The 23346-nt window shown below is 40.2% G+C and overlaps 1 protein-coding gene across 2 annotated transcripts in view; it reads right to left on the bottom strand.

Annotated features, from left to right (window-relative positions):
- The window catches only part of KIT (KIT proto-oncogene, receptor tyrosine kinase), an 87390-nt gene that overhangs the window by 7320 nt on the left and 56724 nt on the right, over positions 1-23346 (bottom strand). The window contains exons 8-16 of one of the 2 annotated variants that reach the window (XM_019962772.2): positions 8911-9025; positions 7034-7227; positions 5729-5835; positions 5512-5638; positions 5134-5238; positions 4939-5049; positions 3449-3599; positions 1423-1514; positions 837-964 (exon numbers count right to left, since the gene is read on the bottom strand). In XM_019962772.2, coding sequence (XP_019818331.2) covers positions 837-964; positions 1423-1514; positions 3449-3599; positions 4939-5049; positions 5134-5238; positions 5512-5638; positions 5729-5835; positions 7034-7227; positions 8911-9025 — 1130 coding nt within the window. The remainder of the gene's footprint in view (positions 1-836; positions 965-1422; positions 1515-3448; positions 3600-4938; positions 5050-5133; positions 5239-5511; positions 5639-5728; positions 5836-7033; positions 7228-8910; positions 9026-23346) is intronic. The other variant, XM_019962773.2, reaches the window with a different exon arrangement.

Below are 23346 nucleotides of genomic sequence, written 5' to 3'. Positions count from 1 at the left end.
CAATTTGTGTTTTACATTGTTAGGACTTTAATTACTATAATTGCTTTCAAAACCAACTTGAATAAATGCTTTCCCCCCCCTTAGGACTGCTTTCCTTTTACATGCTTCTCTTTGAATATGTCCTTTTAAAAAGAGTTTCTAAAATGTCTACAACTTGAATTTGACCCCCTCAAAGGACAAAGGGAAGAGGCTCTTTATTTCAGCCATCCTATATCCTCTTTTAGTTTGGTAATTGTTCGGAAATGTCACCAATGACACTTAAGGGTAGGATCTGTAACCTCATCCTATTCTGTTAGCCTGGTTTCCTAAGAAATTCCTCTCACCCTTCTAGAGACCATCTTTCTTGTTTTGGTTCCTTCATTCTCTTCCTATCCTCAACCTTTTGATCAAATGTTTATTACTCTCTCTCGATTCCTTACTTCCCCAGCACTTGGTAAACCATACATGCAATATTTGAAGTCTAACTTCAAAAAGGCTCAAGTATATGCTTCATCAAGCACTGCAACTACAAGAGATACCCTTTCCTTTGGCTGATAAAATAACTACCTCTTTATTTTCTAAGAGCAGCTCCTACATCCTAAAAGCCAAATTCTAAATGAATTCATTGCATATAAAAAATATATTCATAGAAAGCTCATTTAGACAGGCTTGCACTTTAAAACTTATGAGAACAGGAATTTCAAAGAGACAGCAGTTGGAACATGAAGAAACTATATTTCCTCTGCTTTTGGTTACCACACTTCAAGCGACACTCTGCATTCTAACTATGGCTCTAAATACTCCTTGGGGGTGGTGGGGGCAGGGACAGGACCCTTCTGAGAATCACCCCCACTTACATTCTTTGAGGCAAGGAATGCCATGCCTTTTGCCACCTGGTAAGAAAAGCTCAGCAAGTCCTCCAGGTCCAGGGCCAGCTCATCATCTTCCATGATAGCAGGAGTCACGTCTCTTTCTATGTATGAACCTGTTAGGAGAAGAAGGATTTTCTTAGCAATTAAAATCTTAAAGACAAGGAGAGTAAAAGACAGTGACAACACCACCAAGGGCTGGTAATCAGGGAACTGATGTGAACTTGCAGGCAAATCCTCTCCCCAGTGTTAAGGACAGGAAGGTGCTGAATCACAAAGTTAATATTCCCAATCCTGGGCTAAGTTACAAAATCTTTAAGGAAGAAGAATGGTGGATGAACACAAAAGTCTCATATTTTTTTATATGTATCTGATGTATTTTGATATTCATATGTTATCATATATGCAACAAGATGCTCAGATACAGTAACACAGGCTCTGACTCCAAATACCTGCTTACCCTGAGCCTATTGTAAAGAAGAACCGGTTACTACCAGGAATGATGTTAGATTCCATGGTGATATGAGAAACTCTGAGTCAGTGAGGTTGTTCTTATTGTTTGATAGGTACCTACCTATTCTTGCAGATCTCCTCTTGTCTGCCTTGGTTGGTACAACATAAGAAACTCCAGGTTTCATGTCCATGTACTCATTAGTACTATCATTGCTGGGAGAAATAAAACGTCCATCAAATCACGAGTAAATAAAATGGGAGATGGGGGAGCATGTGAGAGGCAGGCTATCTCTCCACTCCCTTTTTTACATAAGAGGCTGATTTATTTAAAGAAAGTATTGCCAAGTTTAAATGAAGAAAATCTTATTCAGTAAGATATGAGTTTTTAATATTCAACATTTGGGTCCAATCCCTAGGAATTAGATGGCCTTTTTTTGTATTCAACTGTAGAGGGGACTCTGGTTAGAAATGTCCTATCTCTCTACACCAGGGATTTAATGAGAAACAGAGAACCAAAACCATTATCCCACATCACTTCAAACTCTCTAAATTAGCCTCAAGAGAGATAAGATGAAAGAGACAAGAAAGAGACAAAGAACCAGAGCTCCTGAGATGTGTTATTAGTGGGGGAAGACAGGGATCGTTAACATATAGCAACTGATGGAAGATAGTTTAAAAAAACCAAGTTTGGTTCAGATAAACACCAATAATTTGGATGATTTTCTGAACCATCTGGACCTCTTGAATCTGTAACATTTGGCTGGAGAGTCTTCAAGATTTCTAGTACTTCCTGCTTCTGATTAGCATAGAAACACCATGACAACAATCTCCTTCAGAGCGTGCTGGTGGTTCCAATCCCATATGGGATCCCAAAGCACAAAAAACACTACATAGGATTGAACTATTTAGGCCATTATTTCAGAAAATCAAAAAATATATGTGAGGCCAAGGTTTAGAAATAAGGCGAAGTGGTTCATTCATTCACATAAAGAGCATATGTGCTAGAGAAACGACCAAAGGTGGTTTGGTTTACATTGTATTTTACTGCCCCTTGACACCACTCAAAGTTTACAGGATCGAAAAAAAATAAAAAGCTTCATCTAGGGTTTAAAACTTCAGCCAGAGGTACAGAAAAACCCTTTAAGAGGTAATCACCCATCAACCATATTTACTGAGGTCTCCTTCAGGGCCAGGGGTTAAGTTCAGGAGACAAAGTCTTGCCTTCTCAAAATACAGGGGATATGGTAAATAAAAAGGAAAGAGGAAACCCATCACACAACTGCAGAGATAAAATGTATAAGGGATTAGGCATGATGACTATGATTCTGTCGGGCTGCATAAATCTAGAAAATCTTAAATGGTGGATCTTAAAAGAAAGAAAAGGCAAAAGATGGCAGAGAATTCTATTCTGATTGTAAACTACACCAATTCTTCTTAAAGGAACTTCAAACTCTTGACATATTCAAATTCAGAATGGTATCAAGGATAAAAGAGATGAAAATAAGGTGCAGAATTTTAAAAAATGTGCTACAGTAGTTGTGCCTCTTGATAACCTAAGTTAAGGAAAAAGAGGGCAAGGAATACAGAAATAATTCGGAGGTAGATGGTGAGAAACCTCGGTACAGAGAGCTGTTTGGAGCTCTCTGCCATTCTGTTAAAGGAATTCACTGTGACAACTTGGCAGCCTTTCCCATGTTCCCTATAAACAGTCTCTCACTCTAAAGATGCATATAGGACACTATTGTACAGTATAACGAGAACGACACACAGGAAAGAACCACGGTAAGAGAAACAGGTACAGAAATCATACAGGACCCTGGATCAACAGTATAAAGAGAACGACACACAGGAAAGAACCATTCTAAGAGAAACAGGTACAGAATTCATTCAACTAAAGAGAACTAAAGTTCAGAAAAACACTAAAGATACATTTTTAAAAATCAACAAAAACTTAAGTTCAAGACTATCTGAATCTGTAAAAACAGTTTGAACTTTCTAAACCGTTAATCACATTTAAATGATTTAATAATTCTGATTTTGCACCTCAAAGTACCTCAGTTCACTTTTTTAAAGAATCAGCCTTGATTGCAAACCCTTATGACCCCATGAACTGCCTATCAACAGCTATTTATGTAAATCAGTCTTACCAGGAAGACTCCTTTGAATGAAGAAGGTTCTTATAAAGCGCCACTTCGGCGTGATCTTCCTGCTTTGAGCAAATAAATGAATCACGTTTTCTTCTCAAAAAATTCAGAAGATCACCATAGCAACAATATTCTGTAATGACCAGGGTGGGCCCTATGAGCATTTAAGAGAAAGTTAGAGGGAGGTAAGATATACAGACCACCCAGTCTTCCATAAAAATACTCAGTGGCAATCACAGCCATTCACATTCAGGGTCAATGTTAAGCCTACCAAGTACGAGTACAATCCTATCTATGAACATGGCTTAGCAGAACGCGGGATTCTGTGGAGTAAAACTAAACAACCTTTGTAACCTGAATTTCTGCCTGATTAGGGGTCAGGTGTGACTGCTGGTTTTAGACAGGAGTTACAGCTTTCATCATTAGTTATCAAGCTTCCTACGTGAGTCCTCTGATTCACTTCTGTTTACAGAGGGGGCTTCACGCCTTTTGTAATGTCATTATGGAAATGATGATGAGCATAAGCACAAATGGCAGCATAATAGGAAAAGCAACTATCGAAACCACCAGCTGAGACTGGAAGGTGGGAGAAACCCTGAAAAGCAGGGCCATCACGTGTGTTTGGGGCTCTATCAGTTGAATTTGTTTTCTTTCCCTGTTGTAAAAGCCTAAAAAACTATAGCTCTGAAGTTATTTAACAGACAACTAATTAACTCGGGCAAAAATCTCTCATAAACAATTCATGATGTCGGTGAAGCAACATTTATGGGGGCTGTTTTAAGAAATTACAGAAAGCTGTCAACTTGACCGTGGATCTCTCCAGATCTTGAAGAATGGCTCATTTTAACACATCTTTGTTCCTTTAGACCAAAATGTTTTCTGGAAACATCGTAGAAAGCCTTGATGGGAGGACTAATGAATGCTTCAAAACTGGAAATTTCTTATTTTATCAAAGTGAAGTCTTTGCTCATTTGGTGTAGATTTGAGGGCTGGTAGGCTTGGAGGCCTATTTTTAATGATAGCATGCAGATGAACATTAACTCTTTAGTGGCTAAAGAGTCATCCAGCCTATATAAAAGCTTGCAAGATAAAAGAAAAGCTTTCTGGAGGAGATGAGACATTCTCAAGATATTCAAGAGGTCAATGCTGGTGTGACATACACGACAGTAACTAGGTATGTCCTGGGTGTTCTACCCCATGATGATAAACACAAAATGTAATTCTTAAGAACAAGACACATGAACCTGGGTCTCCTGCATTGCAGGCAGATTCTTTATCATCTGAGCCACCAGAGAAGCCCCATATATTCTTATATACATGAAAATATACATTCTTAACATTCAGGGGGTCGGGGGAAATCCAGCAAGAGGTTAACCATTTGGGTCAAAATCCTGCAAGGAGCTTATAATCAAGCATTGTCAAAAATCATATCAAAATCTCCCGCCTTTTGATAATTTGACCAATTACAAGAGGCAGGTTGGCCACAGCCTTACCTCCAATGGTGCACGCTCCCAGAAGATTCACAATATTCATATGATTACCGAGGTAACTCAAGACTTTGAGTTCAGACATTAGGGCTTCTCGTTCTGTTAAATGGGCGCTTGCTAAAATTAAAAACATCTTATTTTAGCAAAAAGCAAATCTGGGACACTGACGGTGAGCACCCATAACAGCCTGCAGGAACTTACGTTTGAGCATCTTGACAGCAACAGTCATGGCTGCATCTGATTTAATTAAGCCATAAGCGGTGGCCTCAACAACTTTCCCAAAGGCGCCAGCACCCAGGGTTTTCCCTGTAGGAAGGAAGACAAGGGAATAAGTGGTGGTGGTGGAACTGAAGAAACATTTGTGTCATTTCAAAACCAATAAAGGAATTAGGGACAAATGTGTCAAGATACACTTCCCTAAAGTGTACTTGATGCCAAATCTACCAAAGGCAGTGAAATCACAGAAAAAAACCTTATTGTTTCAAGTGAAATAAAATAAAGAAAGTTATTGGGATTCCCTAAAGGCAATGCGATGTGAAAACAAAATGGTGTCATGGAAAACCCCTGTAGTATACTGACCAAAACTCAGCCTGTTCCTGGGAAACTCCCATTTGTGATCATAAGGAAGTTGTGTTGGGTCTATGTAAACATAATTGTTTCCATTTATCTCCTCGACAACTTTCCACTGTACTTCATACATGGGTTTCTGTGGAGGGAGAAAGGGAAAGGAGTCATCTTTTAATGGTTAATGGTTCACCATTACAGCATTTGAGGGAGAGGACAAATAAATGGTTACCTGCAAATATTTGTATGTAAGAATCATCACGAAGATACACATTAAACCAGCTGCGATCACAAAACCAATCAGCAACGGCGTGAACAGGGTGTGAGCATGGATTTGTTCTAAAATCAAAGAGGGATGTGGAATCACAACCTATTAGCTGCATCAGATCATCACACAACACCTCTCACCTCCAACTCACCCACCTCCCGCACTACCTACCGCCCATCACAGTAGGAGTCAAACCAGGTGCATCTGAGCTCCCTGCCTTGGCTATTATTTTACTCTAAGGATCTTTTAACATAAGCACTTTCAACCAGAAAACTGTGGGAAAGAAGCTGAGATTTCCACAGCACAAGAATAACGTTAGGCAGTTTTTCAGTAAAAAGTGACATCTGAGTGAACTTTGCACTTCAGATTCCTGCCTTGAACTTTAAGATGTTTCCTTTATGGATGTTTTATTACTTTATTCTTTATGCTTTCCTGTATTTCCCAAATTTTCTACATGGAGCATTGAGTGTCTTTCACAACTGAGAAAAACATTTTTTAAAGTGTTCTTTTCATTGCCCTGCCTGGAAAAAAAAACATCCATGATGAAGAACAATATAAGACTCTTCCCCTCATCACTCAAATACTGAACAAATATCACTTTTTGGCACTCGTCTTTGCCAACTGAAGACACAAACCGAACCCTACGAATGTATGCACCGAGTTCTTTTGTCTTCCAACTTCATACCAATTCATCAATTTGTCTACAGGATCATTTAACTTATGTTGGGAGAGCTAGTCATTCATGAATCAGATTTTAAAGATGTTAAAAGAAAATAGCTCATTAACATGATTTCACAAAAGTTAATGTTAACTTTCTAACATGGTATCTGGTGATGTGTTAAAATAGCTGATTTTAAGTAACAATTTAAATAATTTTTAATTGAATTTATATTTTTTAATTGTCCTTAATTCCGATTCTGTTTGGGTATAAGGTAAATCTACTTCCCCTATTTTATTTCTCTACCCTTTTCTAATGGAAACAGTTGGAAATACACAATTTTATATATATACACACATGCACATACATACACACATATATACATATGTGCACACACATAATACATATAACACATAAAGTGCATGGTTACTGCACACACTTTATTAACAAACTAGCACAGAATGAAACTTAGTACATTTGATGACAATCACATGCGTAATGTAGATATTACCGGAAATGACATGCCAGTGATGGAATGGACTTAAAAGTCATGATTGACATGGCAGGCAGAGTCTAAACATCCCCTTAAATTGGATTAAAAAGAAATATACCTTTGCTGTTACCTTTAAATGCAAAGTTAAAAGAGGCAGAACTCTTGCCCACATCGTTATAAGCCCTGCACTCCACCGTCCCATTGTGTTTGAATGTGCTGTCATCAATGGTGCTATAAACTACTAGTTTTCCAAATGGTGAGACAGATGAGTTTTGGATCTGTACATCCACTGGCCCAACGGGAACAGAACACCTAGGTGGAAGAAACAGCGGCCCAGACTTACTCTCAGAGAAAATCAACTGAAGGCATCGGATACGGCATACTTTTAAAACCAAGTCAGAGATTCATAATCAGATACTCCCTTTTACAAGTGGAAGTGTGATGACAAATGAACATGTCTGTGGCACTGAGAGCAAGAAAAGCACTTGGAAGAGGAGGAAGAGAAGAGGTTTTGAGGTGAGATGTGGGTTTGAAATCCGGACTCAACACCTACTCTGTTGACTTGTGAGTAGTACTTAAAAGTCTCCAAGACTCAGTTCCTACAGCTGTAAAATTGGGGTAGTAATACCCGTCTTGGAGGGTTACTGAAAGGATTAGAGATGAATTCAGTAAGACGGCTGGCTCCCATTCCTGCACAGCAGCCATTTATAAATAGAGTAATTGTGAACAGATGTATGCAGGGTTGAAAAGGAAGACGGCGGAGGAGGAAAGCAATAAAGTCTATAAGGATGAAGACAGGGCCACCCCCACACCCCGGAAGTGAGGGTGCTTTGGCTCGAAGTGCCATGGAGGGAGATGGAGATAGTGCCTGCTGGGTTGAATGAACTCCAGGTGGCAAAGATCATCAGGAACCAGACTCAGATGACTGTATTTTAAATTATCCCCTGCACATGCCTAGCAATTTTGTTCCCATACCTGGCTTTCTCCCTTAGCTCGTAACACCTGCATATGGTAGTTGTCAGTCTTCTATCCATCTCTACTCACTAGAATATAAACTCACTAATGGGACTCAGGTGTGTTTTGTTCACTAGACCCATGTCCAGCATACAGTTGGTATTCCATAAACATTTTCTCAGCGAATGTCTACAACTCCTGGGGCTGTGTCCCCTGTGGGCAAACTTTCCAGGGGTCTTGAACCTCTCTCCTTCTCCCCCAAAGTAAACACTCAACTAAAACCCAGCTGAAAACAACAGTCTTATGTAACCTCTCCAACTTGCTGTTTATTTTTTTTTTTTAAAGAGCTATTCTGTGAAAAATAAAATTTCTATTATTATTGTGACTACTCAATTGTGATGTTACACTGGGCTTTAAAGCCTGAGCGTAAAATAGCATTTGATGGATAAAAACAGTGAAGCTGACCCCATTTTCATCTTCAGGTAATGCGAAAGGACAATTTAAGGCTTAAGTGTGGATTGTGAAAGAGAGGAAGTACAATTCCAGATGCGCTCCACTCAGGGGCTGAGCACCTCATCAAGGAGAAAACCTTTTTAAAACATGTAGCTCCCCAGCACCATATGTATGGTAATTGTGCGATCATTACTTTTTTGGTAACTTGGCAATTAACTTCTGAGGTAATTTTTTTCATGATAACTACAGTCACATTTCCCACACATATTACCTCCTGTGTATATATTGGAAATCTAATTACTCTGTCCTGGGAAATTGCTTTATCTACCTGCAGGCTGGAAATTGCATGATAAATCCAAAAGATAACCACCAAAATAAAGACGTCGTTCAGTAATCATGTTTCAGCAAACAAAATTAATGTCTACCAAGAAAAATAGAGCAATTATGCTCTCTAAAAAGCCACATAGATAGAAAAAAATTAATCAAAACAAAGTTTAAAAAAAATACTTTGAAAACATATTTGAAATTCAACTGAATTGCAGTCTTTTCCTGATGAGTATTAAGTGGTAGCCAAAATAATCATCTCACCTCTGCTCAGTTCCTGGACAAAAGTACCAATCGATGGTTGGCTCCGGGAACCCTGCGGCCACGCACTGTAGCATGCCATTCACCAGCCTGTCATGCGTCAGGATTTCTGGTTTTGCTGGAGGAAGAGAGAAGTGGCTGTATGTCAGACTGCTGGAAAACCTCACCAAGGCTCCCTCCACAATTTCTGAATTTTTAAAAACTTTCTCAAAGCTTAAGGGGACCCTGAGGGAACATGTTGCTCAAAGGGGAGAATGTGAACCAGAGAATGGAAGGTACAGGTAGGCGGATGTGAAGGTTTGACCAAGAAAAAGGCTTTCCCGGTTAGAGCTACCCAGCCCCCGTGTGGACTGTTCATCCTGTGGATGTGGGGGTCTCTGAGCTCTCCCTGCCTCAGGGATGACTGAGGTTGCAGGACCACCTGGCAAGGTTTCTGTCCCCAGGGATGGGGAACCTGAAAGATGGGTTCTAATCAGGATTCCAGGGTTCCCAACTGTCTAACAGGTGAAGATGCTGAAGCTCCATTACTCTGGGCCACCTGATGCGAAAAGCTGACTCATTCGAATATACCCTGATGCTGGGAAAGATTGAGGGCAGGAGGAGAAAAGGGTGGCAGAGGATGAGATGGATGGATGAATGGCATCACCGACTCAATGGACATGAACTTGGACAAACCCCAGGAGATAGTGAGGGACAGGGAAGCCTGATGTGCTGCAGTCCATGAGGTTGCCAAGAGTCAGATGTGACTTAACAACAACACTGTTTATTAAAGTATTCCTGCCATTAGGATCTCATTGGAATGTCAAGTTATTGCAGGAACTAGAAGAAATTAGGAGGGGTTACGGGAAAAGAGAAGATCCCCCCCTCGGAAATGTCCCCCCTCCTTTTTTTGATGGGGGTGGAAGGGATGGTGCAGACAAGGAGCTGAATCACCCCTTTAAAGAGAAGCCAAAACATCAGAGTAAAACACAATATGGGCTTTTAACTCCCAACTTTTATTTCAAATGCAAAATAGGAATAGAAAATTAGAAGAGGAAACCAGGCCAAGAGTTTTACTCATACATATGTCTAAACCTGAGTACAATCACTGAAAAAGTAAACTGTATCAGCAGGAATGCTCTCATTTGACATTTCTGTGTAACTATAATAATCAACTGATATTCAATCAAAGGTACCCTGCAAATTCTTGAGATTAGTGAACAGAAAAAGAACTTACATTCAGCTGTTCTACTGGTAATACACTTGAAGGATTCGAACCCTCTGAGAATGAGTAAACCACACTGGAAGCATCTGATGGCAGGGACGGTGATGAGCTCATCCCGCATCCCTGGTACAGCATCGCAGGTGCCGACCCCAAGCCTGTGCACAGAGCTACGGGTGGCCATGAGTGTGGTAGACAGAGCTGTACCCAAGCTCTGGCTCTTGGTGGATCTCTGCTCTCCACCAAGTCTCCGGGTAGCCAATGGGAATAACAATAGTAACAACAGGAATTCTTCATAGTGATGTTGTGACAATGAAATGAAATGATTCTTGACAAAGAATCCAGAATGATTCACAGAAATCAAACAGTAAAAGCATTAATTAATGGGACTTCCCTGGTGCTTCAGTGACTAAGACTCCATGTCCCAGTGCAGGGGGCCTGGGTTTGATCTTTGGTCAGGGAACTAGATCCCACATGCTGCAACTGAAGATCCTACATGCCTTGACTAAGACCCAGAACAGCCAGTAAATAAATTTTTTAAATATTTTATAAAAAGTATTAATTACTAATTTATTACTCATTTATTATTTTTTCTCCTTAGAGTACCCACCTTCCTAGGTTAATCAAGTTTGGTACCAATTAAGTTAACTGTATTGGTCATTCTAAATATTCTCTTCAATATCTAAAGATATTAGATATTGAAGAGAAACTGCTTAAGACAGCATGATAACATGTATGTGTTTTAACCTGAAGAACTGGGAATTTGACATTGATTACATTGCAACTGATAGAAAAAATAAATATATTTGGTCAGAGGAAAAGGCCAACAGGTCAGAAACTAATTTCTTCGAAGGAAGGTAACGCTGATAAATGACATCTTTGTAGAACAACCTCTCAGCACCTCATCTCCTTGCAGGCAAAATGGCTTGGCAGGGATCAAAGTGTCTGCATGCATGGCACACCCACCTGTCATTCAACCTGGCCCTGCTGACGGGCAGGCCATTTGGCTAATACACACAAAAGAGCAACACTCCAAAAGCAATCTCAAGGTAGGGGCATCCTTGAGAGTTTGGATCCAACGCCAGCTTTCACAAATAGAGCAAGAAGACAAGCCATCGTCTTGCGAAAGCATCCATCTGGCAAGTTTCATTTAATTATCATGGGCAACTGTGTGACCAGGCTGAAAAGTAGGACATAACACAGAAAATAGTGGAACTTTAGGAGAATGCTATTTGCTGAAGACGGCAGGCGCCATACGGCAGGTCTCTCTGGACTCAATTCAAGTGTCATCTCCTTTTCCTAGCCATCCTCAACTCTCCAAAGCCAAGTTGGTTGGTCTCGCTTCCCTACTCCCGAAGCACTTCAGAGCACCTGACGCACTTCTATAATATCCTGGTCTGCCTCCATCCGACTGTTCTCAAGGGCAAAGACCATGTCTTACCGATTGTACTTCTGACTCCTAGCAGAGTCTGACCTATGGCAGACACACAGTAAGAGCTGTTAATTATTAAGTCCTCCCAAAGAAACAAGTCCTTCAAATTCCAAAGGAATTCAATTAGTGTCACAAGCAGGGACCTGGAATAACAGCCTATGGTGACTTTCCTGTTACACCATTTTGCAGTAGTGGGCCACGAGATAAGAAATCCGCACATAAACCTGGCCATGTGGATTTTTTCCTTCCATACTGAGATTAACGAGGAGAGAAGGTCCACACACAGATAGCAAAGACAACTGGATATAAGACAGATTTCCTCATAACAACCTTCTTCTTGTCATTCATTGTTCCTAATGCTACATGCTGGATTTTTAGTGGAATTAACTATTACTCAGTAGGAAAAAAAAGAGGGGGCTGAAAGGGTGCATTATGTTTATAGTTGTTATATCTGGGTAGTAGAGTTATACATCAATATCTGTTTCATTCTTCTGACTTATTTTCTAATTTTTTTTTATAATGAGCACAGCTAATAATAAACTTATAAAACATTTTTAATTTAAAAATTGGAACAGCTGAAAATTACATAATCAACTACATTTACCTTTGGTTACAAGTGCCCTAAGATCCAAGCCTTCCAGCGTGACACCTGGTAGCAGTTATACAATGGCCAGGGCTGGCAAACAGTGTGGTCCGGCTGGCCTACTTGTTCCTGTGTGCTGGTTAATCAGGCACATTTTTAAGCTACTATCCCAACTATAACCTGAGGCAAGCCAAGCAGCTTTTGTCCTGTTGGCTCGTAAGCTGGCCAACCAGGCTCAGAGGGCCGCTCAAACCTCAAGGTGCATTTGAAGCACAGAGAGATGAGGTTAAAAAGCATATTCCTGGCCCACTTCACCTCCCCCAAGATTAAGTAATTTGAGAATCTGACCCAGAATGGGGTTATTTTAGAGAATCTTCAAGGGACCCCATCAGGGCCAAGACAAGGATGTGGCAAGAAAAACACCGAAGGTGAGGAATTTAAGAAGGCTCTCATCCTCCAGGCCCTGCAGATTCAGGTAGACACCAAGAGTGAGCACCTCCTTAAATTCTGCACCCTAGGCATCTCTCTTGCCTCATCCTAATTCCAGCCCTGTCCCTAATGCTGGTGACAAGAGACTTCATTCTGAAAGGGCTAAATTACACGAGTACAGCTTGGGCTATACGTGGCAAGTTGCACAAGAACATGTTTAATGCATAAAGAATGAGCTAGGTATAATTCTGATTCCTAAAAATGAAAATCTGGGCTCATCTGCATTTTGTAAGTGCCTCAACGCACCGTCTAAGTCATTAAATATACATTTTGCTTTTAAAGATACATAACTCCCTGCAATTCACCAGGTTAAATCTGAGCTGTGTTTTCTTAGATATTCTGCAATCAGCAGTATACCAAATGACACATTCCCTAAATCCTCCCAAGTTGGAGGTTTAGATAAGCCTAAGAGGTGTATAAGTTATGTATTTCCTGTAGAGATAAAAAAATAGCCTTGTCTCCTTTCAAAGCACTGTGGACCTGAGTCATCTGGCATCTCCGACAACACTGATCAGCTTGTAGGCAGATTTCAGAGTGCTTGTAACTCTTCTGAGAATTTAGTGCTCATGCAATTAAAAACCCCAACCATTTGCTGATTTATCCCACAGATATATGATCTTAAAAAAAATTCCTTTTCACCACCATCAGGTCTGTAAGGAAGGCAAGAACAAGTTGAATTTTAAAAAATACAGCACAGATAATAGGAGCTGGGGGGCTGGGGGTGGGAGGAGGTATACAAGTAACTGGTGCGAAAGAGATGAGCATAGTTTTTGGCTTACCCTAACTGACTCCACCAACTCTTGCTACAAACACACATCTGCCTACACTCTCTAATCAGCAAAGAACTCAGACTTTAGTGTCCGTGTGTGTGTGTGTCCATGTGTGTGAACATGCGTGTGTCCAACTCTGCAACACCAGGGACTGTAGCCTGCCAGGCTCCTCTGTCCATGGGATTTTCCAGGCAAGAATATTGGAGTGGGTTGCCATTTCCCTCTCCAGGGGATCTTTCTGACCCAGGGATTGAACCTGTATCTCCTGCATTGGCAGGTGGATTCTTTACCACTGAACCACCTGGGAAGCCCAAGTGCCCATATAACAAAAGACTAAATGAAAAGGAACCACAAGGACGAATTTGTTTTTACAATTGCAGGTCTGATGATATTTAACAGCAAGACAGCGATGCTTTGTAGCAATTTGTCACTATCCTAATTTGGATCTGTGTCAAATCCACATTCCTGCCATAATATCATTATAATATAGGAATTTAAATCAACTAAAAAAGTATTTAAAAACTCCGGTTAACTTTTACCTATAAAAGGAGTATTATACTTAAAAAAAAATCTCCAGAACAGATATTTTGAAGGTACATTTTGGATACTAATATATACAAAATAAACTACAAGATCCTACTGTATAGCATAGGGAATTATATTCAGTATCCTGCAATAAATCATAATGGAAAAGAATATGAAAAAGAATATATACACACACTCACACACAGAACCGAAACACTTTGCTGTACACCAGAAACTAACAAAACACTCTATATCAACCATATTTCAATTAAAAAAATGAAAGAAATTACATTTTGTTTTATACTTTCTTAAAGACATCTACAAACTGGTGTGTGAGTACTTTAACAGAAATTCATTTAACCAACTAAACAAAACTTCCAACTACAGTCTTCTGCATCGAGTTATGTTTTGCAGAATGTCCATCATTTAAAAAAAATCATTCTCCTAATAAAGTGATGTCCTAAATAAAAAGTATGCAAACTTTTGATGTGAAAGGTGAAACTAAATATTCTACATTTTAGGGGTTATGAGTCTCTCTTACATACACTCAATTCTGCCACAAATGTAGCCACAGACATGTATGCAAATGTGCAAGGCTGTGTTCCACTAAAATTTTATTCACACACACTGAAATTTGACTTTTTCACATCTCACAAATCTTGTTTTTTAAAATCATTCCTACTTCCCACCCATCCCAAAGAAATAAAAAAAAATTCTTAGATTATGAGCCATTCACAAACAGGATACTTGTAAAATCTGGCCAGAAGGCTACAGTTTGTCAATCCTTATTCTAAACAGCCATCAAAAAGATCTCCCTATCCTAGAAGTTAGCTTTACAAAAAATGATGAAACTACTTGGAGAAAGCCTTTCTCAGCCAGAATCACTGTGCTCAATTTACAAGAGCACCATCACCAGGGGTGCGGGGATGTGTACCCATGTTACAACGCAGTCCAGCTTGCTGCCTAGGAGTGCAGACATGTGATAAGGTGCTATTTTTCTACTCTGTATAAGTAGTGGATTCATTTGCCACATTAATTTAGAAGTGGAAGAGAAGGGTTAACACAATGCCCGTTGAAAAATTACATACCTATTCTTGGATTAATTTAAATTTCCACTATACATTATAGGTGACCGTGTATACATTTGTAACCGAAGGGGACTAATTTGATGTTAAAACACATGGGGCTCAATTGGAAAGGAAATTTCCACAGAGCAGCAGTTCCACTCACATGAAAGCGACTACTCAGGCTATTTTTAGAAAAGTATGTCCCAGGGCCTGGGTCAATTCTAGCTGAAGTTTGAAAATGAAAAAGTGAAGTGTCTCAGTCGGGTCAGACTCTGACCACATGGACTGTAGCCCACCAGATTCATGGAATTCTCTAGGCAAGCATACTGGAGTGGGTGGCCATTCCCTTCTCCAGGAGATATTCCAGACCTAGGGAATGAACCTGGTCTCCTGCATTGCAGGTAGATTCTCTACTGTGTGAGCCATCAGGGAAGGCCCAGGAATACTGAAGTAGGCAGTTACAAACCTCTTCTCCTGCTTTCGCACCATAAACATGAAATAATGGCCAGATCATACCAACAAAGGGCCTAACGATCTAGATAGGTTATCCTGTTCTCCAATCAGTTCAGTGATTGAATCAGATCAGATCAGATCAGTTGCTCAGTCCTGTCCGACTCTTTGCAACCCCATGAATCGCAGCACGCCAGGCCTCCCTGTCCATCACCAACTCCAGAGTTCACTGAGACTCACGTCCATCGAGTCAGTGATGCCATCTAGCCATCTCATCCTCTGTCGTCCCCTTCTCCTCTTGCCCCCAATCCCTCCCAGCATCAGAGTCTTTTCCAGTGAGTCAACTCTTCACATGAGGTGGCCAAAGTACTGGAGTTTCAGCTTTAGCATCATTCCTTCCAAAGAAATCCCAGGGCTGATTTCCTTCACAATGGACTGGTTGGATCTCCTTGCAGTCTCCTTGCAGGGATTCTCAAGAGTCTTCTCCAACACCACAGTTCAAAAGCATCAATTCTTCGGCACTCAGCCTTCTTCACAGTCCAACTCTCACATCCATACATGACCACAGGAAAAACCATAGCCTTGACTAGACGAACCTTTGTTGGCAAAGTAATGTCTCTGCTTTTGAATATGCTATCTAGGTTGGTCATAACGTTCCTTCCAAGGAGTAAGCGTCTTTTAATTTCATGGCTGCAGTCACCATCTGCAGTGATTTTGGAGCCCAGAAAAATAAAGTCTGACACTGTTTCCACTGTTTCCCCATCTATTTCCCATGAAGTGATGGAACCGGATGCCATGATCTTTGTTTTCTGAATGTTGAGCTTTACGCCAACTTTTTCACTCTCCTCTTTCACTTTCATCAAGAGGCTTTTGAGTTCCTCTTCACTTTCTGTCATAAGGGTGGTGTCATCTGCATATCTGAGGTTATTGATATTTCTCCTGGCAATCTTGATTCCAGCTTGTGCTTCTTCCAGTCCAGCGTTTCTCATGATGTACTCTGCATATAAGTTAAATAAACAGGGTGACAATATACAGCCTTGACGAACTCCTTTTCCTATTTGGAAGCAGTCTGTTGTTCCATGTTCAGTTCTAACTGGTGCTTCCTGACTGGCATACAAATTTCTCAAGAGGCAGATCAGGTGGTCTGGTATTCCCATCTCTTTCATAATTTTCCACAGTTTATTGTGATCCACACAGTCAAAGGCTTTGGCATAGTCAATAAAGCAGAAATAGATGCTTTTCTGGAACTCTCTTGCCTTTTCCATGATCCAGCGGATGTTGGCAATTTGATCTCTGGTTCCTCTGCCTTTTCTAAAACCAGCTTGAACATCAGGAAGTTCACGGTGCACATATTGCTGAAGCCTGGCTTGGAGAATTCTGAGCATTACTTTACTAGCGTGTGAGATGAGTGCAATTGTGCGGTAGTTTGAGCATTCTTTGGCATTGTCTTTCTTTGGGATTGGAATGAAAACTGACGTTTTCCAGTCCTGTGGCCATTGCTGAGTTTTCCAAATTTGCTGGCATATTGAATGCAGCACTTTCACAGCATCATCGTTCAGGATTTGGAATAGCTCCACTGGAATTCCATCACCTTCACTAGCTTTGTTCATAGTGATGCTTTCTAAGGCCCACTTGACTTCACATTCCAGGATGTCTGGCTCTAGGCCAGTGATCACACCATCGTGATTATCTGGGTCGTGAAGATCGTTTTTGTACAGTTCTTCTGTGTATTCTTGCCATCTCTTCTTAATATCTTCTGCTTCTGTTAGGTCCATACCATTTCTGTCCTTTATCGAGCTCATCTTTGCATGAAATGTTCCTTTGGTATCTCTGATTTTCTTGAAGAGATCTCTAGTCTTTCCCATTCCGTTGTTTTCCTCTATTTCTTTGCATTGATCGCTGAAGAAGGCTTTCTTATCTCTTCTTGCTATTCTTTGGAACTCTGCATTCAGGTGTTTATATCTTTCCTTTTCTCCTTTGCTTTTTGCTTCTCTTCTTTTCACAGCTATGTGTAAGGCCTCCCCAGACAGCCATTTTGCTTTTTTGCATTTCTTTTCCATGGGGATGATCTTGATCCCTGTCTCCTGTACAATGTCACAAACCTCATTTCATAGTTCATCAGGCACTCTATCTATCAGATCTAGGCTCTTAAATCTATTTCTCACTTCCACTGTATAATCATAATAGATCCCCCAAATTAGCTACACACCCAGCCAGACCACCAAGTTTCTTAGGAGACATGAAAGAAAAATCATGCCAACACACCTAAATTTTTTCAAAATATAAGAGACTCAAACTCCACTTTAAAAGTAGGTTGCCATGATATTCCTTTATTCTTCCAGTTTAAATGTCTATAGCAATTCTTGCAACCACAGAGATCCTCTACATAAGGAGAAGATACTAAAGTGTCACATCAAAAACAACACTCATAATTCCCAAGCAATTTAAGAACAAAAACTCATTTCAAGTTCAGGAAAAGAAAATAAAAACAGACTTCAGATATTGTCAAGTATCTCAAATTACCTATAAAAAAATTAATGTAGAAAGACAAGAAACTATTTTTACATAGATTAGCTACCCATACTAACATTATTTCTTAATTTGGAACTGTCCTGCAAGCCAGCACAGCTTATCTTCCTAGACATATGTTCAAGATACAGGAGCATGAAAGACAATGACAGATGATAACCTCATTGACTTCCTGCCACTAGAGTAAGGTTGCTCATTTGAGATTAAATAAGATAATTATAAACTTTAAATAATCATTTAATAGATTTCTTTTAAAATTCAATCACATCATTTCAGAGTTCCACCTCATACACCACAATGTCTCAAAATGGTATCAGATACTGGTATCTGATGGTTAAGGAAATCATGAAATGGTTAAGGAAATCATGAAATATCCATGCAAGGAGAAAGCAAAGTGATATTTGGGCTTCCTGGGTGGCTCAGATGGTAAAGAATCCGCCTGCAATGCTGGAGACCTGGGTTCAATCCCTGGGTTGGGAAGATCCCCTGGAGGAGGGCATGGCAACCCACTCCAGTATTCTGGCCTGGAGAATCCTCATGGACAGAGGAACCTGGTGGGCTACAGCCCCGGGGTCACAGAGTCAGATTCGACTGAGCAACTAAGCACAGCACTGTAGAAGAAATATCACGGCATGGAAAACGGCTCACAATGCGTTCACCGTTCAGCACCAAAACACAAGGTGATGCAAAAGAACTTCATTTTGTCATCCCCCCCAGAAAAAGTTTTTTTAAGTGGTCTGTAAAGATATATATTAAGAGATATATTAACACTGGTAATCCATAAAATGTAAATCAACTTTAAAAGGAAGAATTTAAACTTATTTCAGTCTTATTTCTGCCTACTTATAATTTCCAGTTATCACACCTGTCATATAACAATTTTGTAATATGAAAACATTGTTTTAATCTAAAAACAAATGTGTATAAGTGTTTGCACAAACCAGGCCTCATTCTGGGTATACTGTGGTAGTCTTACAGCAAACTCAGAAAAGCAAGTAAATAAATCAGAAAGGAGTTCTGATTTATTTAGCACTTATCTTTGTAGCACTAGCTTTATTTAATGTTGAAGAACTCCAATAATTTAATACAGAAGTAGGTCGAATAGAATCCACCTAACCAGAAAAAAGAAAAGAAAAATACTAAAAAGCAAAGCCTCTCAAGCAAAACTTGGTAAGTGTGTTAGCATTAAGTCTCAAAATTTTAGCCTCTAACACAAGTAAGATTTGGACACTCAAATGTTTGGAAGGTCCTATCACTTTTAAAAATGGTTAAGACGTTAGAAAACATGTCCATCTTCCAAAAACGCAAAGTCCTAATGACTCTGCTCTCTTGACTCATGAAGATCTGGAAAGATGCCCCAAACCCGACAGTATTACTTTTACCCTAAATATAATCACTGAGACTTGCAGCCAGGTGGGTGACTCAGATGGCTGGCAAGCAGGCTATCCAAAGCCATCTAGCTACAAGGCTGTCCTGACAGCCCTACACTCACCTGTGGCAAATGGTGGGCTGCCCAAGGTGTTGCAGGGTATTCCACACTGGGGAGCTTCTCCTTGGAAGGATGGTCTAGCCATCCATAACTGGATTTAACTATGACCACAAATGGGCTTCCCTGGCGGCTCAGTGGTTTAGAATCTGCAAGACACGTGGGTTTGATCCCTGGGTTGGGAAGATCCTTTGGAGAAGGTGGCTTCCCAGGTGGCTCAGTGGTAAAATAATCTGCCTGCTAATGCAGGAAACACAAGAGACGTGGGTTCAGTCCCTGGGTTGGGAAGATCCCCTGGAGAATGGAATGGCAACCCACTCCAGTATTCTTGCCTGAGAAATCCCATGGACAGAGGAGCCTGTTGGGCTACAGTCCATGGGGTTGCAAAAGAGTCAGACATGACTTAGCGACCACAAATATATAAAAAGCAGCCCAGATTCTGCAGATGTGGTCAAGGGGAACATTCCCATCAAAAGGCCTCATTCTGAATGATTTATTACTTTGACTGATTTGGGTATACTGTATGATCTATAAATAATCGCTTATACCAGACAGGATGTTAATTATGTGATGCAGTGGTTTAGAAATAATACATTAGTTAGCATTTCCTTAAATTGTTTCAACCCCTCTGTTAACACTTTGCCATAAATGAAGGGAAACTGGTGATTCTGAGAATTTCGTGTAGAGTTCAGCAGTCACGTGGATATCCAATGGAGCTTAACATCATTTGTGTTCCATGTAAGCCTAAAGATGAAAAGCAAGCCCTTTCATTCTCCAGACTTTTCTTGTCCTGCTGGCCATTACGCACCACCACCTGAGTACCACCATTCTTTCACTCAACTGGTGAAAGTGTTAGTCACTCGGCTGTGTCTGACTTTTGGCAACCCCACAGACTGTAACCCGCCAGGCTCCTCTGTCCATGGGATTCTCCAGGCAAGAATACTGGAGTGGGTTGCCATTCCCTTCTCCAGGGGATCTTCCTGACCCTGGGATCAAACACGGGTCTCTTACATTGCAGGCAGATTCTTTACTGTCTGAGCCACCAGGGAAGCTGAAACAGGTCTGTCATTAAAGGACAGATCTTTGAGATTGAAGAGAAAACTCCAAATACCATTTGCTACAAATTTTAAATTCATAATGTGGATCTGGAAATGCTACCAAATAACATTTTATTGATGTAATGCTACTAGTGTCAATCTAGGTTACTGGCAAATCAAAACTACAATGAGCTATCACCTCAAATCTGTCAACCTGGTTATCATCAAAAAAACACAAAACAAGTATAGGCAAAAATGAGGAGAAAATAAAACTCCTGGTTCCTTAACATAACGGGAAGGTGGGAACATAAATTGCTATATCCATTATGGAAAACAACACAGAACTTTTTCTTATCTACAAGGATATCTGTACTCTCACATTCACTACAGTGATTTTTACAACAAAGTATGAAAACAATGCAAATCTCCTTCAGTGGATGAATGAATAAAGAAAATGTGGTGTGTGTGTGTGTGTGTGTGTGTGTGTGTGTGTGTGTGTGTGTGTGTAAGAGAGACAGAAAAGTCGAGAATCAGGATTAATTAGGGTTAAAATACATGTTTGGCCTTTTATTTGTCCTAGATCTGATAAAAGCCTTTATTGTATGACATTTATTATCACCAAGGAGATAAGTTTCTTTCCCCCTGCCCTGCCTTTTTTTTTTTTTTGGCTAATTTGTAAGATTTCTCTAATTTTATTTTTTTGCATTTAAAAAAAAAATTTAACCTTTTTATTTTCTATTGGGGTATACTCGATTAACAATATTGTGATAGTTTCAGGTGAACAGTGAAGGGACTCAGCCATATATGTATCCATGTCGTGCTAAGTCGCTTCAGTTGTGTCTGACTCTGTGCGACCCTATGAACTGTAGCCCACCAGGTTCCTCTGTCCATGGGATTCTCCAGGCAAGAATACTGGAGTGGATTGCCATTCCCTTCTCCAATATATGTATCCATTCTCCTCCAAACTCTCCTCCCATCCAGGCTGCTATATAATATTGAGCAGAGTTGCATGTGCTATCGGAGAAGGCAATGGCACCCCACTCCAGTACTCTTGCCTGGAAAATCCCATGGACGGAGGAGCCTGGAAGCCTGCAGTCCATGGGGTCGCTGAGGGTCAGACACGACTGAGTGACTTCACTTTCACTTTCCACTTTCATGCATTGGAGAAGGAAATGGCAACTCACTCCAGTGTTCTTGCCTGGAGAATCCCAGGGACAGGGGAGCCTGGTGGGCTGCTGTCTATGGGGTCACACAGAGTCGGACACGACTGAAGCGACTTAGCAGCTGCAGCAGCAGCATGTGCTATACAGTAGGTCCTTGTTGGTTATATATTTTAAGTATAGCAGAGTATACATGTCCATCCCAAACTCCCTAACTATCCCTTCTCTCCAGCAACCATTAAATTCATTCTCCAAGTCTATGAGTCACCAGAGAGACCACAGATTTCTAATCAACCATCACAGGCTACCTAACCTACAGAATCTTGGTGTTACCACTTTTTCTCACACCTGCAGGAATCTTGGAACGGGTAACACGTATTAAGAAAACACCTTTGGTTAGTTCTATAGTTCCTAAAACCCTGGTTTTCACCAATTTTGATCTGAAATGGAAACAAATGGCCATTTTCAAAGATATGAAACTTCCTTTTAGAATGAAGAATCTGACTTCTATATACATCTTCAATAAGCAATTCAAGAATAATTATAGCAATGCAAGTTCAAGGCAAAGAATCACTGATTTTTTTGTTTGTTTTGTTTTTTGGCCATTACAAACCACCTTTAAGATCACTGAGTCAACAGACCCATGCAAATCATGCCTTGTTAGAGAAGCTAAAAACAGTACTAAAACACTTTAAAGTTTAAATGTATATAGCTTTCTCTTAAAGCCTCCCACATAAGTGATTAAAACACAAACACACACATGTACAACATTCTCAAATTTTCAAAGCAAATGAAGTCTTCAACTACCAAATATTTAACTACTCAAAATCAAGGATTTCCTTGAGCATTTCTCATGGCTGAATCTATTAAGCAAGTATGTATCCCTGTCACTAAAAGTAGCCTGAATTTCTACACTAACAGCATGCATTTATTATTCTGATTTTTATTCATTCTAGTTTCTGCAGAGCACAGTTCCTTTCACCCCTGGGGCTCAGCTTATTTACAGAATAAACCACGCAGCAGATCTACATATGCATTTGGCTTGCTAAAATAATATGTCAAAATGGACACAACTGGTCCAAGTTTAAATTTTAAAATTATTTTTAGCTTTTGATTTTAAATTTAACATAAAAAATCTTGCCCCATGATAGCATCAACTAGTTTTTTTTTTTTTTCAATCCAAAAAATAAAAAGTCAGCAAAGAAATTAGCTAATTATATCTGTGAAGGGCAACTGGGACACAGTTCCTAAGAAACAGATAAAGTATTCACACAAAAATGCTACCTCTGTCAAAGCATCTAGAGATCAAGAACTCCAATGTGTTAGGTAAGTGAAGTAAATGCCTTTAGTCAGCTTAGTGTCTGTAATAAAACGACTTCAATGAATAGACCCCTGAAGAGCTCAGCCAACGAGAGAAGACACTGCACACCATCATCCTTGTGCCCAGTGCTTGAAGCAGGACCTCAGCACATGCTGAGAAGTATTTGTGACCCAGGCCCCAGGATTATAGGGAATCCAAGAAACAATCATTTGGGAAGGTTTAGGCCATTTCCTCTCTAGTCTCAAATAGGCATGAGTTCACCAGTAGAGGTGATTAATATGGATCCTGTCGGATGGCAAATTAGGCTGGTAAGTAAAAACGTAGCAATTTTGTCACCCAGAGAAAAGTAAGGGTGACTTCAGAGATGTCTTTCTAAGGTCAATGACTCA

The sequence above is a fragment of the Bos indicus genome, chromosome 6 (assembly GCF_029378745.1).
Source record: "Bos indicus isolate NIAB-ARS_2022 breed Sahiwal x Tharparkar chromosome 6, NIAB-ARS_B.indTharparkar_mat_pri_1.0, whole genome shotgun sequence".
Taxonomy (NCBI): domain Eukaryota; kingdom Metazoa; phylum Chordata; class Mammalia; order Artiodactyla; family Bovidae; genus Bos; species Bos indicus.
Note: the sequence above shows the minus strand (reverse complement) of the source record. Positions and strands in the feature narration are given on the sequence as shown.